Genomic DNA, 25,919 nt, shown 5'->3' on the forward strand with positions numbered 1-25,919 from the left:
GTCCCACAGGTTGTCCTGTTCGTGTTCTTCTGTTTTTCAGATTGGTTAATTTTGTACTGGTCTATCCTCAAATTTATTGCTTTCTTTGTGTGCCACCCAAAATCTGCAATTGAGCCCCTCTAATTACTGTTTCATTTCAGTTACTGTACTGTTTGATTCTAGATTCTTTTTATAATTTCTACCTTTTTGTCATTCTGTATTCAAGTCACTGTCAGCACCCTTTCCTTAAATGACTAGCATGGTTACATTTAGTGCTAAATCCAACAATTTTGGTCACTCAAAGACAATTGGTACTGACTGAATTTTTTTCCTCTCAAAATGGTTGTACTTTGTTTCTTTGGATATATCATAACACTTTGTTGAATAGTGGACATTTCAGTTAATATATTGTAGCAACTCAATTCAGATTTCCCCACCTACCCCAAGGTTGTTTTTACTTAGTAAACTTAACTGGGCTAGATCTATAAAGCTTATCTCTCCACAATATGAATGATCGTTAATGTCCCTTCTTAATTTTATTACACTTGGTTTCTTCCCTCAAGCATGACTTCCCAGTGGTCAACTCTGTATCTGCATAGCTGTTTGTTGAATAATACTGGTCACACATTTGTTCCAACACCATGAACCAGTGATATTTCTCCTATCTGCTGATGGATCTCTGTATGAGCTGGCAAGGGCATTCAAAGGTAGGGTCATTTTCAAGTCTGCCCCAACTTTTACTTTCTCCTGGGCTTTCCTGGGTCCTCTTCCACCTCCTCTGATGTGCATACAGGCTGCAGAGGCAGGTAAGTGTGGGTGGGGTGGGCACACTCCAATCTCTGCTGTGCATGTGCAAAACCTCCAGTCAACTTACAGTCTGTAAAGATATCTAACAAGCTTTCCATCACTGTCTCACCTCCCAGCAGTTCTTGTTCAATCCCTAGCTAGTCCACCTCTCCACTCTGTGCCAAACAGGCCCGCAATATCAGTGGGGTAGAAACACGACCCTCAGTAACTTGCCATCAAAATCTCCACTTTGACAGTTCTCCAGATGTCTTGAGAGCAGCAGTAAAGCTGCTGGTTTTCATAGCCTGCTCTGCCCTGTTGAACATTCTTGCCCACAGGGCTGAATAAAGTAAAGAAGGAAAATGCGAGAAGCCCAAGGAATAAACACCACAAGCTCACACTGTTCTTACTCAAAGTTCAGGGGTTCTCACGAATAAACACTTCTCAGTTTGCTGAATACTTTCAGTTGATTTCCAAAGTGCTGAAATGGTTTGTTTTTTGTTTTGATTTGGTTTTTGTTAATCCTCACCCAAGGATATTTTTCCATTGATTTTTAGAGAGAGTGGAAGGTAGGGGGGAGAGAGAGAGAGAGAGAGAAACATAGATGTGAGACACATTGATTGGTTGCCTTTGGCATCCGCCAAGACCACACGCACTCGGACCAGGAACAAGGATCAAGCCTGCAACCAAGGCACATGCCCTTGACCAGAATTGAACCTGGGACCCTTCAGTCCTGGCCGACCCTCTATCCACTGAGCCAAACCAGCTAGGGCTGAAATGGTTCATTTTAACCATTTGTCCAACTTGATCACTACTTGTGAAGAGACGTGTGGACCTCCTCCACACAATCATGCCACAGCAAACCAAAGCCACCTTTTTAAAAGCAATTATCCTATATAATAAAAGGCTAATATGAAAATCGACCAAACCGCGGAACGACCGGTCACTATGACATACACTGACCACCAGGGGGCAGACGCTCAATGCAGGAGGTCAGCGCGCTCCCACAGGGGAGTGCCTCTCAGCCAGAAGCTGGTCTCGCTGCTCCTCAGCTCTGCCTCAGAGGCAGGAGAGGCTCCCGCCACCAATTCTGGGCTCACGGCTGGTAAGCACAACAGTGGTTGCTGGAGCCTCTCTCGCCTCTGCAGCAGTGCTAAGGACCCCTCGGGGATGTACGTCTGCCAGCTTAGGCCCACTCCCAAGCTGGCAGGCAGATCCCCCAAGGGGTTCCGGACTGCAAGAGGGCGCAGAGCACCCCCGTCCCAGTGCACGAATGTTGTGCACCAGGCCTCTAGTTTAAAATAACTTCTAATACATAATTACTACAGATATAAGATACTAAGCAATTATATACATCTTTCTTCACCCCTCATTTCAGAAAGATACAGTGCTTAAACATCTCTTATATACACAGCTTTTCATGACCAGAAGTAATAAAACCATCAGTCATAGCCTTTTTGCACTACTCACGTTAATAAGAAACATTACAGACTTTATTCAATCTGAAAATTCTTGCTCTGATGTACAAACATAGCTATAGTCAAGCAAGCATTTGGCATACCAGATTTCACAGATTTTCAAGATAAGTTGAACTCTTCAATCAGAAGTCCAGTTAATGAAGAGGTGAGCAAGATTGGCATTGATAACATAATAGTTCTCTGAGAAATGCCAAAAGTTCAATAATGACTATGCAAAGGCATGCTATTTTCATACGAGCGTGAGACAAGTTTCATTATATCCTGCTGTGACCAGTATTACGCAGCCTGCACTAATAACATTTGATAAATTATTCATCTTCACTATCTACATGCAAATAAAGGAACATATCTCTGCCTGATGATATAATGAATTATTTTCCAATCCAATGATTCATTAAAGAGTGGCAGACCTATGAAGACTGTGTGTTTTTTTAAAATTTGAAAATATAGTACCAAGTAGGAAACAACATAAAAGTCCATTATATCTAGCTAACAATGAAAGGAAAGAAACTGAAGCAACCACAGACCAGAACAGCTATCTTTTTTTAAAAATGGACTAGCAAAATAAAACCTTTGTTATATCTAAAAAAGTATTTGTTATTAACCAATGTTACCCCAATAAGTTTAATAAATAAATATATACATAAAAATTATTTTTCAAACAGAATTCGTTTCAAATTAACTCAATAACTCTATAGACCACAGAAAAACATGTATACTGAAAATCATTACCTATTATATGTGCAGTTAGAAATATTGTTACTATCTAAAATAAACTTGAATTTGACAAAATAAGGAACGAAGTGAAAAAGATGTCTCCAAGATGGCATGTCTCTGGGAAGCCAAGGAGAGGAACTAAGGCTTGAGGAGGGGAAGGGGGCTGAAGTGGACATGCTGTTTATGGAGGGACCGTGAGGCAGGCACCACAGTGGCACCTGCAGACTGTGTCTTTGTTCGGTCCCTTCTGGTTAGCACTGATGCCTGGCGCTGTGATGAAAAAGAATGGCTCCTCAATGAATACTGATTTATTTTGTGGCTATATGAATTTCATCACCTTTTGCGGCTAGATTGAAGAGAAAGGGAGGAAAAAAGAAACCACAACAACAGAGTTTGGAAGAAAAAGAGAGTGAAAATATCAGTTTTTACATCATTTCACTCCACATGACAAGAAATTAAAGGAGAAAGCATTAATAGAACAGATGGGAAGAAAGATGCTCAGTGTGACCAGATCAACTTATAATAACATGACACCACCAAAGAGAAAGTGATAAAGAGGCAGTGATTAAAACAGAGATATGCAATTTTAATACTAGGATGAAAAAGAAGATTGCCTATTGTATAGAATGAAGCATACTCAAATGTTATATTTCTGATATCTTTTATCTTTTCCTTTTTAAATGTAAATTCACATTTCATTTCCTCTAAATAATGGTCAAGTATGTCTCAGTGGGTTTATTAACCATCTTTAATAAACATCCAAGTTGTTACTTACAAGTGCCACAAAAAATTCAGCCCTGTTAAAACAAATTTAATTTTAAGCCTGAGGCTTTCAGCACTTATTTATAAATCAGCTACAAAAAAAACTGCTTCCGAGCTGGCTTTTACATTTGATCTAATCCAGTAAAGAATGTTAGTAAATGATTTCATTAGTTAAAACAATTATATATTACAAAGTTTGAACCAAAAGCTAGTTTTTTATATAATTCACTAGTAAATGCATATTGTGAATTCATAATAATGAATAACCTATGTGAAAAAAAACGTCATGTTTTGTACAGTAATTGCTATACTAGTTGAATCAATATTCAATGTGTATATGAATGTTCAAGAGCAAAAAATCTTTTCCAAGCCCCACAGTGCTAACTGTACTGCATATCATTAGAGCTGAGGCAAAAACATCCCATCCACACAGAGAGCCCAGCCAGTCAGCAGGTCAGGAAGCCAATGAAAATGGTCGTTCACAAACAGAAAAGAACCAACCCTGAAACACAAGCACCTAAGTAAACTGAGTGACAGAAATAAAACCACCTACAAAATATGTATTTATTAATTACGTTTCTACACACAAACCAACCTGTTCTCCTTTGGCTCCTAAAGCTAAAGTGGTCTGTACAAATCAGCCTTCGAATATCACAGAGGCAGCAGTGAGCCGGCAACTCGGGACTCCTATTGTTTATTTTTTTCTCCTTTAATTGCTTTTTGTTCTAAAGGTGCTATACTAGTAAACAGCCAGATTTTCCCTCAATACTTCATTCCTCCCACCTGATTTTAATGGCCGTTCATTGTTTCCTTAACATGTGACCAACCACCCCTGTCACCACCAGAGGAAGCATCATGCCAAGGTTTCGTGGTCCCTTACTAACTGCTTTCACTCCACACAGTCTCAATCCTATTAGGACACATTCAGAAGACCTGTCTGAACTCTAAGCTCTGAGTCTGCCTCCTGGAAAACTTCCTAGTAAAGCAATCTAACATGATGTTGGGGTCTGGGGGCAGAGGGCAGAAGACTGGCAGAAATTCAAGCAAGAAGAAAAAAAGAGCAAATGCACTGCAGATAACCTCCCTTGAGAAATTTAGTCACATCAATTGTAGTATCATGTAAGAATATCAGAAAGGAATGCTCAATAAATCTGTTTTTCAACAAAAATGCTTGGAGCTGTTACTTGACATATACTCCATAGGTATTTTAATGACTTAATTACAAAGAAACAAAAATGTAGTCAGAAGTTTGTCTCTACAACATTCAATATCATTCCTCATATGTGGGTACCTGTCAAGAAAGCAAGGATTCTCTAAAATTCACACTAAAATGAAATATTTTCATTTTAAAAGAAGAAAGCAAAGTAAAACAAAGAAATTGGGTTCAATGTTAGAAGCAGCTTTGTCACAAGTCTAGGTTGAAAAATGTTAGGGGAAATACTAGAATTGACTCAAAAACACAAAATCATTACAATTCAAGTGCCAATTTTAACTACTAAGATTTCGTCAAGTAGTAAGAATTTAAATGTTACCTCCAACCATGATACCTAGAAAAGATATTAAAATAAAGAAAGAATATTAAGAATCACTGTCCAAAAAGATAGAATTCAGTCCTGGCTGGTGTGCTCAGTGGTTAGAGTTTCAGCCTGTGCACCGAGGGTTGCAGGTTCAATCCCCGGCCCCAGCTGGGCTATGTGCAGGAGGCAACTAATCAATGTAACACATCAATGTTTCTCTCTCACTCACCCCTCATCTTCCACTCTCTTTAAAAATAAATGGAAAAAAAATATCCTCCAATGAGGATTAACAACAACAAAAAGACAGAATTCAAAGCATGAATCAAAGCGTTAACAGAGGCTACAAAGGTACTGACACCATCAGCATTCATGTCCAGAGTTTAACAAAGCATGAAGAACCCAACACCTTACCTGATAGTCAGGAAGCTAAGATAGGGTTACAATACAAAGTTTAAGTCCCTATATGTGTAAGGATCATTTAATAGCAAAACTCTTATTGCACAAAAAGAGGTTCTACATTATAATTATAATGATAATTTTAATTTATGTGTGATCCAGAACTCTAGAAGACAGAAAGTTGAAAGCATTTGCTGATATACACATTTGAAAACATTTGTTGGAATAAACATTCTTGGGCAACTTTTTCTTCCATTTGCACAGCATTTCTGGTACAACGAATAATGGCAATTATTTTAAGGTCATCATATTAAACAAAGGCTACATATAGCAAATAATCCACATAGGCAAAATGTCTTCTTACCCTAATAGAGACATCTTCTGGAGGCAAATTACCGTAACATTTAATTTTATGTTTTTACTGAATCTTTTGTAAGCAGATATACTTTTTATGACAATGAGAGATTTGTGTGGTGTCAATTTATTTTTCACAGTGTATACCAAGTGTACATCAAAACACTCAAAGGTCAAGGCAGTCCCACATCAATGACTCCACATTAGCACAGACCCTTAAAAGAACTCCTCAGGTCACTGGCTGTCTTGCTAGCATAGGCATTCCTGAACTCTAAATTTGTTAAGCAGCTCCAAGGCTTTAGTGTTTGCACATACAGCTATGCATGCTTTGGGTTTCAGTATATAAAGCAACCATGGCAGCAATGAAGAACTTAATCATTGCTCATGCTCAAACCGCTCTTCCCAAGATTGCTGCACTAGGGGATGGAAGCAGAGACAACAGACCTGACAATAGATTCAAGTAACTACAAAATAACATTAAAATACATGACATAAGGAACTTGTAAGCCACATTTAACTTTTAAAAACTGAAGCTCAAATTACCACTTTAAATCAGGAACGAAAATTTCAGGTGTCCTCCTGCCATTATTCACATGGGATGCAGAGAAAGTTAGAGCGTTGTCCCATCTGTGGACTTTAAAATATGCCTGCCGGTCCTTATTGTGTTTCATCTCATCACGATGGCGAGCTGAACCATCTGCACTGCAGGCAGCACAGAGGCAACCGAAACGGAGGAGGTTCGGGAAGGGGGCATCTGGAGCTTCCTTGTTGGCTTTAAATTCACACTCTCTTACATAGGCACTACCATTGCCCTTCTGTACAAATGGCAACAATAAATTCAGTGTAGAAATCCTATATAATAAAAGCCTAATATGCAAATTGTCCCCTCGAACAGAAGTTCGACCAGGAGTTCCAAGGCTCACTATGATGTGCGCTGACCACCAGGGGGCGACACGTAACATGGTGGGCACCGGTGACGCGGCTCTGGCAGCAGGCGGCAGTGGAGGCACTGCCGGCCCCAATGGGCCCCGATGAGAGCAGGACTGTGGTGGGATAGTGGAGCAGGTGAGTGGGCGACACCAGGCCAAGGCGGGTGAGAGCAGGGCCCAATCGCCCCCCCAGGTGGCAACCAGTGGAGGCAGTGGGGGGCGGGGCCGCTGCCCAGCTCCCAGTCACTGAGGTAGCTGAGAGGGGTCCGATAACTCAGGTGGAGGGGGGTGCACAAGGGCCTGGGGGCCCAGGTGCTGCCCAGGGCCCAGAGGTCAGCTGGGATCTGCCCTTCCATGCCAGGCGCTAACACTTTGGTCGCCGGCCAGGCCTAGGGACTGCACCCATGCATGAATTTCATGCACCAGGATTCTAGTGTTTAATAAAAACAAGGAAGATGAACACTTGGTAATCATAACCCAATACATTAATGTTAGTGTATATGCATAACTCAAACAAGAGTTTCACAAGAATCTAGATGAGTTTAAAAAGGTGTATAAAATATAATTTTATCAATATTTACTATCACATAAAGACTTCCAAAATAATCCCCTGGAAAAATAAAATGATTCTGTCCTGAGCCACCATATCACTGTTGCCCTAAAAAGGGACTTAAGGTCTCAAGGAAAACAGACTTGTAAATAAATACCTGGGCACAAGTGTCCCATGGGGTATGGTCAATGTTTCTAGGAACAGTGGACACCATAGGGGGTGGTCAGCTTTCCTGGAAAGATCAGGAAAGGCTTCATGGAGGGGTAACACTAGTGTGGGGAGGCTGAGAAAGCAGGACACACTTTATATACATGACAATATATATCAATACATTCGACACAATACTATTAACACAACAAGCACAGTTCTTTGCTAAATTTCCTGCTTGTTGTTCATTTTCCACTTCTTCAAACCAGCCTATCACTAAAATCAAATTTCACTGAAAAGACTTATTAAGACCTGGCATAAAGGTGACCCACTTGAAAAACTGTACCTTCAAAAATGATTCTAAATATATATTATGAGGTAAAAATTATGTAGGCTTGAGATGCATTCTTACTTCTAATCCAAAGACTGGTCAAACATTATTTTTAGAACTTAGTTTAGGAAATTACAATTAATGTTGGTTATGAAATGTTAAAATCTGAAAGTTACCTACATCAGAATCCTTCTAGTTACTGCTTCAATATTTATCTGGTCTACATACAAAACTAGGATTTAGAACATGGGCCATATCCTTAAAAATGTGGAAGAATTATCTTGACCTAACCATTGTAAAAACTGTATGAAGTGTGTTTCACATTAAAATCTTCAAAAATTACCCTTTGAAAAATACCCAAAACAATTTTCCTGTAGAATATCTTCCTCAACTTTTTACTGGTTAGACTAGCTTTTTATTGGTTGCTTACAGTTAAGGAATACTTTTATTTACTCATTTCCTAAATTAAGCACCTTTATACCAAGGTAAGACTACCAATGATTTTTTTTTAAATCTAACAAATATTTATTAACTCCTTACAATAAAAGTTCTTATGTTGACACAAAATAAAATAGCAAGTAAAACTGAGAGAAAGGAGAGGGGGCGAAAAGAGGTAAAAAAGGAAACAAGAAATGTGAAGGACCAAAACGTATAAGCAAGAATATGAATGAGAACTAGAAAATGGGTGAGCAGTGACAGGAAACAATAGACATGAGGAAAGGAAATAAGAATAAATGAGTCTCACTTTCTCACTTCCCTCCATTCAAGGTAAGCATCTTAACCAAATGTAAAGAACATGGGATTAGAGGACTAGGTTTGAGATTACAGGACACTGAAGCCTGACTGTGCAATCAGTGATGTCAGGGTTCCTGTGGATTTTGAGGAATTAATGTACAGAAGAGGGTAAGTTACAAAGAGCTAGGGAGAAGTTAATTACAAATGTTACTATAATTAATGCAATTGTAATCCTATTAAGGCCTATAGTGCTAATGACGTTTCTCCAAAATAAGAAGGCCGGATTTTCAAAACTTTCAAACACTGTAAGTTAAAGTCAGATCCCATTAATTTTTAAAGCTCTGGAGAACTGGGACATAGGTCACAAATAATTGCACTGATATGATAAATTTACAAATGATTTTTAAATGTATGAGTTAAAGTAGATTCAAGGGCATCCCTATTGCATCACTCACTTGCATTCTTCTATAATTCTTGAATGTGAGGAAGAGGAAGAAAGCAGTGTTGTTCCAGGAACTGCATATGATCCTGTGTACATCGGAGCATAGGTGCCTAGGGAGCCAAGGTGGAGAACTATGGCTGCTTCCCATCCCAGGACCCCTGAGTGACATGCTTCTAACCCAGCTGTCACAGGGGCTCACAATGGCAACGAATCTAGGTGAAGGGCCACAAGGCAAAAATGCCAACCCCCTGCTTTCCCAGGCTGTGACAGACCACCCTGCCATCTCCCCTTCAGCTACCATTCCTCTCCCAGGGAACACCCTTGAGAATCACTACTTCAGGCGATGCTCTTATTTTACATTCAATCCTCTCCATGTTTTTTGTCCAGCAACCCTGAGATGAAAACTGCCTGTCTCAAAGTCCTGAAGGTAAACGTGCCCCAGGGTAGAAATAAACGTTGCCTCAGAGAAGTACAGAACTCTTAGCACTGGGAAGTAGTGTCTATCATCATGTAGGGTGGCAGAAGAACTGAGTGAATAAAGGCGAAGGAGTCAGAGACCCTCCTCCCTGGAGAACACAGAGATAAAGAAAAGTGCATGGTATGTCTGCCACAAACATCTTCGACTTCATTTTGTAGGCAAGGGGAAAGAAAAATAAAATGTGGCAAGTGGAGATTAGAATGCGAGGAAAAGCTAGTCCCATTCAAATAACTTTTTTCAGAGATCACTGTCCAAAATGTCAGTATCTCATTCGAATGACAGACTCTGAAACTCAAGTTTTATATTGCAGACTCAAATATTCCTGGTATTTTCTGAGTTGCAGGGACCTTCCATGTCAGAACAATTTACCACATAGGAAACGGAACCACTGAGATGGTGTGGGATGTCAAACATAACCTGTTAGCAGGAAAACAAGCCTTTCAGCGCAGCTCTGCATATTCTCAGTCTAGGACTCTTACCCATCTTAGCAGACTTCAGGGCAGCTTAAAGTTATGTGCACTTGAATTTTCAGTTACAATAAAGATATGTGTTAGAAACCATGTTTTATAAGGACATTTCAATTACTGTTTCTTTTTTACTCAAGAAAATGTATGCTATGTTATAGAACAGCAGTACTGATAAACTTCTTAAAAATCCATCCAGCCGAAACCGGTTTGGCTCAGTGGATAGAGCGTCGGCCTGCGGACTCAAGGGTCCCAGGTTCGATTCCAGTCAAGGGCATGTACCTTGGTTGCAGGCACATCCCCAGTAGGGGGTGTGCAAGAGGCAGCTGATCGATGTTTCTAACTCTCTCCCTCTCTCTTCCTCTCTGTAAAAAATCAATAAAATATATATTTTTTTAAAAATCCATCCATAGTTGAATATCCTAACTGGAGATTCTGCAAATGAGTTTTCCTCCCTCAGACTAATAAGGAAATGAAATTGGTATTTACTAGGTGTACCAGTTAATAATGCGGATTTTGTAATCAAAGAAAACACGATAATTTCAAGAGAAGCATCAAAAGTGCTTTATTCAAAGTAATGTCCATCGCTAGCTACACATTTCCCCATCTTTCAGGTAATTTGTGGATACCGTCCCAATAGAACTTTTCTTGTTTTGAGGCAAACCATTCAGAGACCCAATTTTTCACTTCTTCATATGTTTTGAAGTGCTGCTCAGAAAATGCTTGCGCCATCGATCAGAACAAGTGGTAATCTGAAGGAGCAAGGTCTGGTGAATACAGCGGGTGGGTTAATACTTCCCAGGCAAGATCTTTTAACGTGTCTTTAACTGGTTTTGAAGTGTGTGATGGTGCCTCATCATGAAGCAAAATTACTTTGCTGTGTCTTCTGGCACATTCTGGTCATTTCACGATCAAACCATGATACAAATTGATTATTTATCGTCGGTAGCGATCAGTATTAATGGTTTCACCTGGTTTTAGAAGCTCATAAAACACCACACCTTCCTGATCTCACCAAATGCAGAGCATTGTCTTTTTTCCGACACGATTTGGCCTTGCAGTCGATGTTGATGGTTGACCTGGATCAACCCATGATTTTGTGCATTTGGGATTCTCAAAATAAATCCACTTTTCATCGCCAGTCACAAATCAATGCAAAAAAAGTCTTTCTTTCATGCTGTTGAAGCAACATTTTACTGATGACTTTTTGGTTTTCCATTTGTCTTTCGTTCAGTTGATGTGGCACCCATTTTCCTTCCTTTAAGATCTTTCCCATTGCTTGTAAATGATCGGAAATGGTTTGCTGAGCAATATTTAATCTTTCTGCAAGTTGTTTTTGAGTTTGACACGCATCTTCATCCAATAATGCTTGTAATTGTTGGTCTTCAAACTTTTTTGGTTGACCTGGACGTTCTTTGTCTTTCACATTGAAATCACTTTTAAAGCATTTAAACCAGCGTTCACAAGTATCTTGAGATGGAGCATGATCACCATAAGTTTCCCGAAGTATTCCGCAGCACGTGTCTTCAAAATAAAGTAATGAATTAAAACTTCCTGCAAATGCTCTTTTTTTGGGCACAAAATTCGACATTTTTAAGCGTAAAAATATCTATGATATTAACACCTTCAGAAAATTTGACATATGAAGTTTTGAAGCTTGTTGTCAATACAACAAAATAGCATATATATCAAATCGCATATATATCAACATATGTGTAACTCCATCTACTGAAAAAAATCTGCATTATTAACTGGTACACCTAGTATTCTCTCAGTCTCAGAAGTGATAACTACATATATGCTGTATGCTCTGTTATGTTACAGAATAAACTTATTTAAAAAAAAATGTACATCTCCAAATATTAGGTACAAATCAATCCAGCATTCTTTCTCTACGCCAATTACTGACAAAGTTAGATTTTCTAAGGAAAGGTCGCATAACCTAGTAAACGACATCCTACTGATAAAGTAAATTTTTCAAATTGTCAAACAAATTTTTCAAGAAAATCAGATTTAAATTTTTTGTGTAGTCACATCTGAGCCATCAAGTTGGTCTATGTTACCAATTTTCTCACTTGGCTGTGATATATAATTTTGCTGACAACAAAATATTTGTCTTTAAATCAATTTTTCAAGAATGATGATAACTTTTCTGTTTTGGGGGGTTTTGCTGTTGAAGTTTTGGATATTGTCCCTGTAAGATGACCTCGTTTCCACTTTATATTTCTATTTTTAGGGAATCCAACTATAAAGTACTAAAGGAGAATTACCAATATAACACACCTTACTATGTGTTAGGAACAGTCAAGCCAAAACAGAAAGTACCACAATTAACCTACAATCTAATCTTCTATTTGAAAAATGTAATGAAGCTTCTAATATTCTTTTTTCTAAGTTTATAGATCCAACTCTTCTCACTGAATTTTACTAAACAAACACAGTAGCTTCTTTCAATGAAGACTAAAGCTTTCCCAGACACACATGAAAGCACATGATATGCACACAGCATAAAAGTAGTGTACCACATGTCAATTCTCTTAAAGTTAGACATAATAAAGAAAGAACATCATAGGAACAAAATTTCTATTTGTAAATACATTAAAGTTTTCTTTATTTACATTAATTTTCATGTTTTCTATGTGAGACTCAAAACAGGATTAATTGATCTATTTGGCTTTTTTTTACTAAATAACTCCTATTAGTATAAATAGAAATTAGAACCTTGAGACTAGCATTATATATAAACTTTAAAATCAGGATGTTCAAAATTTATAAACCACTTTACATTAAAGGTTTGCACAAAGGTCTAGACTATAGTAATACGTTTTTTAGAGAATTCAGCAATACTTGTAATCTCACCTTCATGCAGTCTGCCAAGACACTATCAAGATTTGCAAGAGTTAACATGGAAGCCAAATTTCACAGGAGGCAAGTCCTTGTTAATATTTAAGCAAGGAAGGATGGGGCTATTTTACCAGATAAATCAGTGGACCACTAACAGCAGGGCTGGGTCATGGGAAGCCTGAGAGGTTCAAGCTTAAAGTAATTTCCTTTCCTGTTTTGAACAATCAAATCCAATGAACCATTATAACTGTGTGTTATGTGAAAACAACAATAAGATCATCAACCTTAGAAACTATTCAACACTATGCACCCTTTCCACCCCAGAATAAAGAAATCAAAAGTTAATGAAATACCCAAGTCTTCATATAAATAAATCCCACTAATGATAAAAGGTGGTTTCAAACCATAAGAAAATGTATATTTAAATAGCAAAAAAATATATAAGTGATGAACATGTTAAAGCATTTAAATATAAGACAAACCAAAACATAAAACATTTTGAAGCCACCATAAAGCAGCAGAATCCACTTGAGGGGTATACTTAAGCATTCATTTGAGTTTTTAAAACTTTAATGGTTGAAAAATATTACACAAACTTAAAGTTACTTAAATACTTTTAAAAAACCACAGTAAGCATGGTGATCATTGACCACAGTTAAAAATACTCATAATACTGATGCTGCTCAGTATGTGTGTGGCTGGAAACAGGACTGACAATTTGGCTAACAAAGTTATCTAATCTAATAATAGACAAATATGCAAATTGACCGCACCTTCGCTACACCTAAGCCACGCCCACCAGCCAAGCCACGCCCACCAGCCAATCGGGACGAGTATGCAAATTACCCCAACAAAGATGGCGGCTAATTTGCATATCAAGACAGCGTCCAAAGAAGCCAAGAGCTGAAGGGAGTAAAGCTTTGAAGAAGCAAGCAAGCGGGGGGGGGGGGGTCGGAGGCGGGGCCGGGGGCAAAGGGAAACGCTGGCGGGCTGGAGGAGAAGGCGGGGCGGGCGACAAGGGCGGGGCGGAGGCGGGGCCGGGGCGAATGGAAACGCGGGCGGGCTGGAGGAGAAGGTGAGGCGGGCGACAATGGCGGAGCGGAGGCGGGGCCGGGGGCGAAGGGAAACGCGGGCGGGCTGGAGGAGAAGGTGAGGCGGGCGACAATGGCGGAGCGGAGGCGGGGCCGGGGGCGAACGGAAACGCGGGCGGGCTGGAGGAGAAGGCGGGGCGGGTGACAAGGGCAGAGCGGAGGCGGGGCCGGGGGCGATGGGAAACGCGGGCGGGCTGGAGGAGAAGGCGGGGCGGGTGACAAGGGCGGAGCGGAGGCGGGGCCGGGGGCGAAGGGAAACGCGGGCGGGCTGGAGGAGAAGGCGGGGCGGGTGACAAGGGCGGAGCGGAGGCGGGGCCGGGGGCGAAGGGAAACGCCGGCGGGCTGGAGGAGAAGGTGAGGCGGGGGACAAGGGAGGAACGGAGGCGGGGTAGAGTGCAGCAGGAAATCCTATTGCAGGATTTTTCCTGCAACGGGAAAGCTAGTATGTCATAAAAATTCAGACAAGAAATGACTTGATGGTTTCTCTAACAGACAGTCCTTTCCAGTCATCATTCCAAACCAAGATACAGAATAAAGCGATGTGAAAATCAAGTTTAAAGTCCTCTGGTAGAACTTTACTGTTTGGGTATAAAGAAATTTATCCATTCTCATTTCTGAAAATATTATGTTTATTGAAAACATACTGACAAAGCCAGTGTGCTTTTGTAGTACAGTACTGTGGCATATGTAAAAGGCTCCATATCCAAGCTCCATTGCCTTATCCATTATGCTGGGCAAACATCTCCACATCAGTCTCCACTGGACTCTGTAGGGCAGTTCCTCATGATTAACACTGACAAAACCACGCTTTATATGCTTCTGCCTTCCAGTCTCAATTTACGAAGACTTTATGCTCTGAATTAGCGTCAAATGCAAAGCACAAAATCTGACAGAGTGAAGATTAATAGCAATGTGTTAAATTAAAAAAAAAAAAAGAGCTATTTGGTGAAGTACCCTGGGAATTTAGATAAGTCTAATCCAAGACTGCATCAATTACCGAGAAGTTGGAGAAAACAGAAAATCAATTAAACTTGCAGATTGTGCCATATTGGGAAAGTCTTGAATTACCAACACTGGAGGCATTTGGAATTAGACTGACTAAAATACTAGCAAACATATTAATAACAATAGAGGCCTCTTTTATTAGAGATTGACTAGAGAAGAAATATGACTTACTAGTAAAAACATTTTTCTAATTTCAATAGGCAATATTTACTTGCATTCATTTGTCTTAAGTTATACAGTTAGACTACCTTTTACAAAGGATGTAAGTTTTTTCTTGTTTTGAGGATGTCATGTACACATATCAGAAGAAGTGCAGATTTATATTCCCGTCAGAGCTTTCATGCAGAAAAGTATTAATGACCTCATAAACGGAGACTAAGGTCCATATGAGTATTTTTAAAAGAAATGAATTTAAATCCTTTAAACATTGTATTTATTCCCTTAGATTCAGTTACACATCTTCTTGCATTTTCAAGATGTTACAGAGAAAATCCTGAATCCATATAATCTGGTCTCTCCCAAAGCAAAATGCTACAAAATAAAATTTTCAGGCCACTATTAAAATAATGAGGTTTCATTTAATATAACTTAAAATTTTCCATTTTGTTCCAACTAAGACAGATGCAAATGGAATATGCTTTGCACAGTTTTATGTTAATTGTAAGATTTAAATGCTTTCAGCATCAGTGTATCTTATTAATACATTTTTAAAAACATTACTTGGTATAGCATAAGGATAGCGATAAAAAGAATGCAAACAGGCTGTGGCAGAGGCTGTCTGTCCAAACCCCCTTCAAGGAAAAAATATGAAAAGAGCCCAACAGGAATCAAATGTGGAAACAAGAGAGTTATGGCAAAATCCTCTTGTCAGGCTGTATTCCATCTGGCCCTTCTGGGCAGAATCTTGCTTCTCCATGGAGCATTTATCAATCAGGGTCCCAGCAAAGCAGATGGCACACTGCATAATTGAAGAGATTTTAATAAAGGGACTATTGACTAAAGTTTGGCAAGGTTAGCAAAACCAACAAGAGACAATGCGATACTCTAAGGTGAGCAACAATGGGGAGTTGTTTCTACTCGTGGGCCTGCAAAATCAAAGGAAGGAAATAGTTACAGGAACCTGGTAAATAGATGAATAGAGGGAGCCACCTGACAGAGGCTGTGGCCTTCAGGTGAGAGAAGCAACCAATAGAGGATGAGCAGGAGGGAGGGGAGAGCAGGTAAGACATACTCCTATCTCCTGTGCTAGTCACACCTCCAACCTCCAATGGGCTAAATTCATCTAGATGCCAGACAGCAAGGATCTACTGATGCAGCCACACAGGTCAGCCTCCAGGGACACGCAACAGGTGGAGAAGGGTGGGGAATTAATCTGGAGGGGCAAATAGAGCATATCCAGGACCCTAAGATGAATGTGAAGCAAACTGCAAAAAACAGAGAAAAGACAACCAATAAATAGTCGATCGGAGCAAAAGGTATTTGTATAAAATTAATGGGTGGGAGGGATGGTGAAGATGGCAGAATGGGGTAGAAAATCATTAAAATCACACTAAGAAGTCCCCCATTAATTTAGTGGGTAACAGGCAACCACTAAAGACACAGATGAAGGAGAGTGAATAATTTGAGGATAATAGTATATACAGTCAGATTGAAAACAGAGTCATTGGTAGCAGAGGTCAGTCAGGTTATTCCAGCAGTCTAGGTATTAAGGAGAGAGTAAGAAATAAACATTAATATGAGTTGTGTTCTGGGTAACTCAAATGTATTACCCATTAAATCCTCTCCATTTTAAACAGAAAATTGAGCCTCAGAAAAGTAACATGCTGACAGACACAAACAACTGGTTAAATGCTAAAGGCAACCTTATATCACTAATTTGTGCTGTCTACATGAAGTATTGGCAATAGAAAGTAAAGAAGTTCACAGAGAGACCTCATTCTCCATTAACCAGTAGATCTCAGATGAGTCATCTAATCTCTGCCTACTTCAGCTTCCTCATCTGAAAACTAAGGACGCCTACAAAATTATTTCTTCCATCTCTAAAATTCTTTCGTTGCATTACTAAGACTTAATTCATCAGCCTTCCTACCCTCAAACCAAACCTGCCAATGAACATCCCCATCAATTTCATCTTCAACTCAACTCTTGCTGTTGATTCTTACAATTAAATCCAAATGCAATCTCTCCAATAAATCCACTCAAGCCCAAACTCCTCAGTGAGAAGCCATCCCTAATTAACCCAACCATGGAGATCAGAAGCCTTCTGTGATATTGTGATAGAATAATATATGTATGGTCTTCACCCAGGATAGAGTTCCTAAAACTCATAATTTCCTGAGTGACAGGAGCGACTAGAGCATTTTTTGTTATTCATAATAAGCCCCTTTCTGAATTTATGCTAATTAGTTTATGCCAACCATATCTGAGCTTATGCTAATGAGGACATTCTTGGAGGATGGGTCTGGTGACCATAGGAGCCAATCATATGTTTAGGAGCTTGGAACTTTCAGCCACACAGACCCTACCTCCAGAGAGGGGAGAGGGGCTGGACATTAAGCTCAATCACCAATGGGCAATGATTTAGTCAATCATGTCTATGTAATGTAGCTTCCAGGAAAAAAAAAAATGATGGGGTTTGGAGAGCTTCCAAGTTGGTAAAAGCATTTGGGTGCTGGGAGGGTGGTGCACCCAGGGAGCAAAGAAGCTTTGTATTCCTTTCCACACACCCTGCCCTATGCATTTCTTCATTTGGGTGTTCCTGACTTGTCTCTTTTATAATAAACCAGTAATAGTAAGTAAAGGGCTTTCCTAAGTTCTCTGAGCTGTTCTAGCAAATTATCAAATCTAAGGAGGGGGTCATAGAAACCCGATTGATAATTGGTCTGTCAGAAGTATAGGTGACAATCTGGACTTGCCCACTGAAGTGGTGGGCAGTCTTGTAAGACAGAGGCCTTAGCCTATGACATCTGCCCTAACTCTGGGTAGCTAATATCAGAATTGCTTAGTGTAGAAAACATATACATTTGGTGTCAGAATTGTTGTGAGTATTAAAAAACATAGTTTACCTTTACCTCCTATGATTTCCTATAGAAATTATGTATCTGCAAGCCATTTGGCAGCCTCCTGAGCACCATGTTATTTACTATTCATTGTTTTTTAACAGACTATTTTCTTAGAGCAGCTTTAGGTTTAGTTCCCATACACCCCTTTCCCTCCAGCACACACACACACACACACACACACACAGCCCACCCATTATCAACATCCCCCACAAGAGTGGTATATTTGTTACAATCTGAATAAAACTGCTGTAAACATCTGTGTGCAGGTTTTTGTGTGGACATACGTTTCCAACTTCTTTGGCTAAATACCAAGGAGTATAACTGCTGGATCATATCGAAAGAGTATGTTTGGTTTTGTAAGAAACTGCCAAGTGTTTTGTATTCCTAACAGCAATGAATGAGAGTTCCTGTGGCTCCACATTCTCGTCAGCATTTGGTGTTGTCAGTGTTTCAGATTTTGGCCATTCTAATATGTGGGCAGTGGTAGCTCATTGTTGTTTCAATTTCCAACTGACTAATGACATATATTTATCATCAATTCATATGCTTATTCACCATTTGTATATGTACTTTTGTGAAGTTTTCTATTCAGGTTGTTGGCCCATTTTAAAAATCAGGTTGCTTATTTTGTTATTGAACGTTAAGAGTTCTTGAATATTTTGGGTAAGAATACTTTATCAGATATGTCTTTTCCAAATATATTTCTCACAGTCTGTGTCTTGTCTTCTCATTCTCTTAATAGTGTCTTTTGCAACGCAGTTTTTAATTTTAATGAAGTCTAGCTTATCAATTATTTCTTTCATGGATCATGCCTTGGGTGTTGGATCTAAAAGGTCACTGCCTAGATTTTCTTCTGTGCTACCTTCATTACCATTAACTCCTTTAACAAATTACTGAGTGGACAGTATGCGCCTGGTACTCAAACGGAGGATAAATAAGGCAACAATTTGCTCAGATACCCTGAAGCCCTCCTTTAACAAGCCGATCAAGCATAAAGCAGTGGGAGAGAGCAGAGCCGTCACAGCACCATAGAGCCAGAACTGATTCAAATCCTAACTCTGCCACTTACCAGCCATAGGGCCTGTGTCTCACATTCTTCATCTGAAAAATGAGAATGATATTTATACCCACCTCACTTCACAGGACTTCATGAAGATTAAATGACTTAATGCAGGTTAAGTGCTTAGCACAGTGCCTGTGACACTCTAAGTGCTCAATAAATGATAGTACTTCTGAATTCTCCAAGAAAGAGTGAGGTACAGTTTAAAGAAAACATTCAAATTATCACTGCTAAAAATCTGTAATCATGACATTTCATTTTATTTTGGAATTTCAAGAAAAGATTAAGGTACAGTCTCATTCTCATCTTCTGTGGTTATCAATCTTTTAATAAATCAAAGATTCAAAATTAATAAGCATTAATCACAGCATGTGGAAGGTAGCAAATAAATGCCAGCAGAAAAAAAATGTGGTTTTAAAAAATTTCAACTTGAGGAAAGCAATATATTTGGTTTTGTTGTGTTTTTTTAAGTAAATTTCTCATTACAAGAAACATAGTAAAAATTTAAGTGAGAACTTCAATTCATTTAACTTAATATTTCAATATCCTATTACCAGTTTCATTTGTGCTAATCTAACTGAGGAAAAAGAAGCTACAAATATTTATGAATTAAACTACAGAATTAAAAATGGCTTATTTATCACTGACACAAATAAAAATCTGTTTCAAAGAACATTGGCTGATAAAATAAGCAAAGAATGATTCTATTTTCTAGTGAAACTACAAAAATTACACTTTAGGAAACCAAAACACTAGTTTGAAGGAATATATGCTCCCCTGTGTTGTAGCGCTATTTACAATGGCCAAGGTTTGGAAGTAGCCCAAGTTCCCGTAAGTAGATGACTGAATAAAAAAGCTGTTGCAATACTCTGCCATCAAAAAGAAGAAAATCTGACCCTTTGTGAAAGCATGGATGGACCTGGAGATTATTATACTAAGTGAAATAATCCAGCCAGAGAAAGGCAAATATACATGATGTCACTTATAAACTAACAAACAAAAGAGAAACAGACCCATAGGCAGAGAACAGGCTGACAGCTACCAGAGAGGAGTGGGGAAGGGTTCTGGGTTAAAGGGTGAAGGGATTAAGCAAAAGAAAAAAAACAGCAAACAGATACAGAGAACAGTATGGTGATTACCAGAGGGAAGGGGGTTGGAGGGATAGAAAAGGATAAAGGGGAGATAAACAGAGATATAAGGAGATTTGTCTTGGGGTGGTGAACATACAATACGATATACAGATGATGTATATTATACACTTGAAACCTATATAATTTTATTAACCAATAAATTCAATTAAAAATAAAAATAAAGAAAATAAAAGAACTATGAACTAACTCCCTTATAAGCTAATCAACTATATGTCTCTTATATGGGATCAGTCAATGCATGAAGCAGCCGGGGACAAAATTTTAATCTAAAGCAAAAATTTTCACAAAGATGCTCAAAAAATGTTAACTAAGTAGTATTTTTATAAATATATACCTCAGATGCTTTAAAGCCTCAAACATCATTGCAACACCTGAGATGAAGGAATAGGAGACTGCTATGGTGGATGACTCTTTTTTATAATATGTCTAAGAAGAAAATAGTAAAATATAAAGAAATAGCAAAGAAGATGGAAACCATGGAAGATGGTGACTGGCCCTCCTTCTTGGAACAAGCTGAGAGGAACTGGGCTCGTCTGTCCTGTCCACCGTCTCTGTACCCCCTCCAGGTTTACCTCCGTCAGGCAGTTTTATATACAAGATATACCTTTGCTTATCTTTCTTTCAAGAATTACCTTTAATTGTTTCCTCCACAACTTCTACTACACGATCTATCTGTTGAACCTGGAAAGAAAACAAACTGTTAGACAAGCAGGTTACCCAAAGAAGAAATATTAATTTGTTTATCCTTCCGCTTGAATCAATGTTACATACTTTCTAAGCCCACGAATGCAGGTTTTCTTTAATTAATGCATTTGATAGTATTATAAAAAATATTCTATATTGAGGTTTTGTTACAATGAAATATGAAATTATCACTCTCCTGTCCTCTAATGACAATTAAAGAAATCATACTCCATTTAAATAAACTTCCTGGAGTTGTTAGAAGAGCTTATCAACATAAACTCAAAAAGTCCTGAGATATAAACTAAAGTCCTGAGATATAAACATATATATTAATTATATATGTTTTAATTAATATATATAACTATATATTAATTAAAACATGTCTCTTCACACAGAGCTTCAAAAAAAATGACAACCCACACAAAAGGACAGGCTGATATTAAGAGGATTGACCCCAAATTCTCTGTTTTATTAGTTTAACACTGAAACCCTTTTAATGAATTTCTATCCTGTGCTGGGTACTGTGCTCAAGCCCATGGACTACAAAGTCAAATAATAACAGCTCCTGCCCTAGACATGAGTGACTAAGAAAGATTTCCCAGGGCATCAGGAGATCACAGAGGAAAGGTAATAAAATCTGACTGAGTACCCAGGAATGCTTCTTGAGGATAAGTAGGGTTAGATTAGAAGACGCCCACTAGGGAGACAGAGTGAGAGTGGCTGGAGTTTAGACAGAAAGTGGCAAAAGCAAAGATTGTAGTCCGAGAAGCTAAAGGAATAGAGAAAGTTAACTTAGATCATAAATTGATATCCAGTTCATTGTTTTATTACGAAAGAAATTTTTTCACAGAACAAATTCAAACAAAACAGAAATATAAAGCAGAAATAAAGTAACCCATCACATCCTCCATGCTCCATTTCCACTCCTCAGATGAATCACTCATAATTATCTGATGAGTAGATACCAAGACATTTCCAAGTACTAAACATTTATATGCAGGGCGGATGAAAGAGTTAATTACTGTATTATTACTTATTAATTATTGTATTACTTTCCATATGAATAGACCTGTCCTTGATTTGTCCTACATTTGCCTCACACTTTATAGAGTAGCCCCCCTTTATCCATGAGATATATGTTCCAAGACCACCCTCAATGGGTACTTAAAATCAAAGATAGTAACAAATCCCATATATGTTGTCTTTTCCTACACACATATACCTATAATTAAGTTTAAGTTATAAATTAGGCACAATAAGAGATTAACAACAGTAACCAATAATAAATGACTAGAGGGTGGGTGGCATATACAGCATGAATACTATGGACAAAGAGATGATTCACATCCCAGAGGGCACAGAGTAGAAAAGCGAAGGACGTCATGAGATTTATTCAAGCACCACACAATAAGAGTTGTTTATTTCTGGAAATTTCTATTTAATATTCAGTGTTTAACCACAAGTAACTGAAACTGCAGAAAGCAAAACCATGCATAAAGGGATCTAATCTATAATAATAAATGCATAGTATGCTAATTAGACCGGATGTCCTTCCGAGCACCTTCCAGATGAAGCCGGGTCTGTGAGAGAAGCCCAGGTCACAGGTGCCTGCCAGCAGCCAGAGGGAAGCCTGGGTCCCGGGTGCCTGCCGGTGGCCAGGGGGAAGCCCAGGTCCCAGGTGCCTGCCAGCAGCCAGAGGGAAGCCCAGGTCCCATGTGCTGGAAGGAAGATGGTTCCTGCAGCCGGGGGAAGAAAGGTCTACTCTTTCATGAATTTCGTGCATTGGGCCTCTAATATATTTATATTCTATAATTTTTTCTTTTCCATTTTTGTTTTTGTTATGAGACATAAATAGATGACATATAAAATAGACCTGTCCTTGATTTTTTTTCTATACATCATCAGTATATAGGCCTACTTCATTCATTTTACTAGCTGTCCAGTGTCTCATGTATATCCTATATAATAAAAGGCTAATATGCAAATTGTCCCCTTGACCGGGAGTTCAAAAAGGGGGCATCGATGGCAGCGGCAGGTGGGGAAAGGAGGGGCACCCCACCCCAGCCGGTGGTGGCAGTGGCGGCAGTAGGCAGCTGGGGGAAGGGAAGCACCCTGGCAGGCAGCCGGCAACCACTAGGGACCCTTCCTGTGCACGAGTTTTGTGCACTGGGCCTCTACTATATACCATAACAAACACTAATCCAGTCCCATTAATGGGTCTTTATGTTATTTCTAATCTTCACTATACAACAATGCTGCAATGACCTCAACTGAGACCAAAAAAATAACCTTAAAAAAAAAAACCACAACTTTACTAAAAATGCAATGGCAAATGTCTTTAAAATATTCCTTTGCCTTAAGTGTCTTCTAGGAGATAAGAAAAGACTTGTGAGAACACACTCAAATCCAGCTCTGCCTCTGTCCACTTAGCCTACTACTAGTTAAGCAGAAGCAATAACTGTTGGGAAACTGACAAAGGCAAAGTAAATGTCAGAGAATGTAGAATCTTTAGTCCCAAACAAACCTACTTTATTGGAGATGTGTCTACCTGAAACCACTGGAAGCATTAGGTTCAGTTTTATTAAAAGAATGATGTGGTTTCCTTAAAGAATGTGATCAAAGCCAGGATAACAAAAAGTTCAAAAAGGAGGAAGTAGCCAACAATTTCAATGGCTACAAAGATAACAAGTAATATAATGACTAAAATAGAAGAAATAAAAAACATCCTGGAAACAAAAAACAATAAAAACACAAAAATCCAAACTCTACGGGACACAGTGAAAGCAGTCCTGAGAGGGAAGTTTATAGCATTACAGGCCTACCTCAAAAAACTGGTAATAAACCATCTAACTCTGCAACTTAAAGAATTAGAAAGAGAGCAACAGGAAAAGCCCAGAGTGAGCAGAAGGAAGGAAATAATAAAGATCAGAGCGGAAATAAATGACATAGAGACTGAAAAAACAATACAAAAGATCAATGAAATCAAGAGCTGGTTCTTTGAAAGGATAAACAAGATTGATGAACCTCTAGCCAGGCTCACCAAGAAGCAAAGAGAGAGGACCCAAATAAACAAAATCAGAAATGAAAGAGGCGAAATAATAATAGACCCAATAGAAATACGAAGCATCGTAAAAAAATACCATAAGCAACTCAACTCCAACAAACTAGTCAACCTAGAAGAAATGGACATATTCCTAGAAAAATACAACCTTCCAAAACACAACCAGGAGGAATAAAAAAATCTGAATATGCTGATAACTATGGAGGAAATTGAAGCAGTCATCAAAAAGATTCCAACAAACAAAAGCCCTGGTACAGACAGCTTCACAGGCGAGTTTTATCAAACATTCAAAGAAGAAATAAAACCTATCCTCCTCAGACTATTCCAAAAATTTCAAGAGGAAGGAACACTCCCAAGCTCTTTCTAAGAAGTCAGCATCACTCTAATCCCAAAACCAGATAAAGACAACACAAAGAAAGAGAATCACAGGCCAATAGCCCTCGTGAACATAGATGCCAAAATTCTCAACAAAATTCTAGCAAATCGAACCCAACATTACATTAGAAAGATCATACACCATGAGTAAGTGGGATTTATTCCCGGGATGCAAGGATGACACAATATCCGCAAATCAATAAGCGTGATATACCACATAAACAAACTGAGAGATAAAAACCATATAATCATATCCATTGATGCAGAAAAAGCTTTTGACAAAATCCAACACCCTTTCTTGATAAAAACTCTCAGCAAGGTGGGAATAGGAGGATCATATCTCAACATAATAAAAGCCATATATGACAAACCCACAGCCAACATCATACTCAATGAGCAAAAACTAAAACCATTTCCCCTAAGAACAGGAACTAGACAGGGATGCCCACTCTTACCACTCCTGTTCGAAACAGTACTGGAAGTACTAGCCATTGCGATCAGATAAGAAGACGAAATAAAAGGCATCCAAATTGTAAAAGAAGTAAAACTGTTATTATTTGCAGATAACATGATATCGTACATAGAAAATCACAAAGACTCCATCAAAAAACTACTAGACTTAATAAATGAATTTGGCAATGTGGCAGGATACAAAATTAACACCCAGAAGTCTATGGCTTTTCTATACACCAATAATGAACTCATAGAAAGAGAAACTAAAAAAGCAATCCCATTTACCATTGCAACAACAAAAAATTAAGAAACATAGGAATAAATTTAACCAAGAAGATAAAGGACCCGTACTCAGAAAATTTCAGGATGCTGAAAAAAGAGATTGAGGAAGACATGAACAAATGGAAGAATATACCATGTTCATGGATTGGTAGAATCAACATCATTAAAAAGACCATACTACCCAAAGCAATCTATAAGTTCAATGCAATCTCCATTAAAATACCAACAACATACTTTAAAGACCTAGAACAAACTCTCCAAAAATTCATCTAGAATTTAAAAAGACCCCAAATAGCTGCAGCAATCTTGAGAAAGAAGAACAATGTTGGAGGGATCACAATACCAGATATCAAGCTATACTACAAAGCCACTGTTCTCAAAACTGCCTGGTACTGGCACAAGAACAGACATATAGACCAGTGGAATAGAACAGAGAACCCAGAAATTGACACAAACCATTATGCTCAATTAATATTTGACAAAGGAGGCAAGAACATACATGGAGTCAAGACAGTCCGTTCAATAAATGGTGTTTGGAAAATTTGGGACAGATATTTAAAAAAAAAAAAAATGAAACCAGACCACCAACTTACACCATACACAAAAATGCCCAGAGTGAGCAGAAGGAAGGAAACTCAAAATGACTAAAGGATTAAACATAAGATGGGAAACCATAAAAATCTTAGAAGAAGCCATAGGCACCAAAATAGCAGACATTTGTAGTAGCAATATCTTTACCGATACAGCTCCTAGGGCAATGGAAACTAAGGAGAAAATAAACAAATG

General features: G+C 38.6%; 1 protein-coding gene across 3 annotated transcripts in view; it reads right to left on the reverse strand.

Moving 5' to 3' along the window:
* Positions 1 to 25,919, reverse strand: part of CDKAL1 (CDK5 regulatory subunit associated protein 1 like 1) — a 654,128-nt gene that overhangs the window by 418,720 nt on the left and 209,489 nt on the right. For all 3 annotated transcript variants that reach the window (XM_008146133.3, XM_028152333.2, XM_054721432.1), the window contains one exon: positions 20,911 to 20,959. In XM_008146133.3, coding sequence (XP_008144355.2) covers positions 20,911 to 20,959 — 49 coding nt within the window. The remainder of the gene's footprint in view (positions 1 to 20,910; positions 20,960 to 25,919) is intronic.

The sequence above is a fragment of the Eptesicus fuscus genome, chromosome 9, assembly GCF_027574615.1.
Source record: "Eptesicus fuscus isolate TK198812 chromosome 9, DD_ASM_mEF_20220401, whole genome shotgun sequence".
In the NCBI taxonomy this organism is placed as follows: domain Eukaryota; kingdom Metazoa; phylum Chordata; class Mammalia; order Chiroptera; family Vespertilionidae; genus Eptesicus; species Eptesicus fuscus.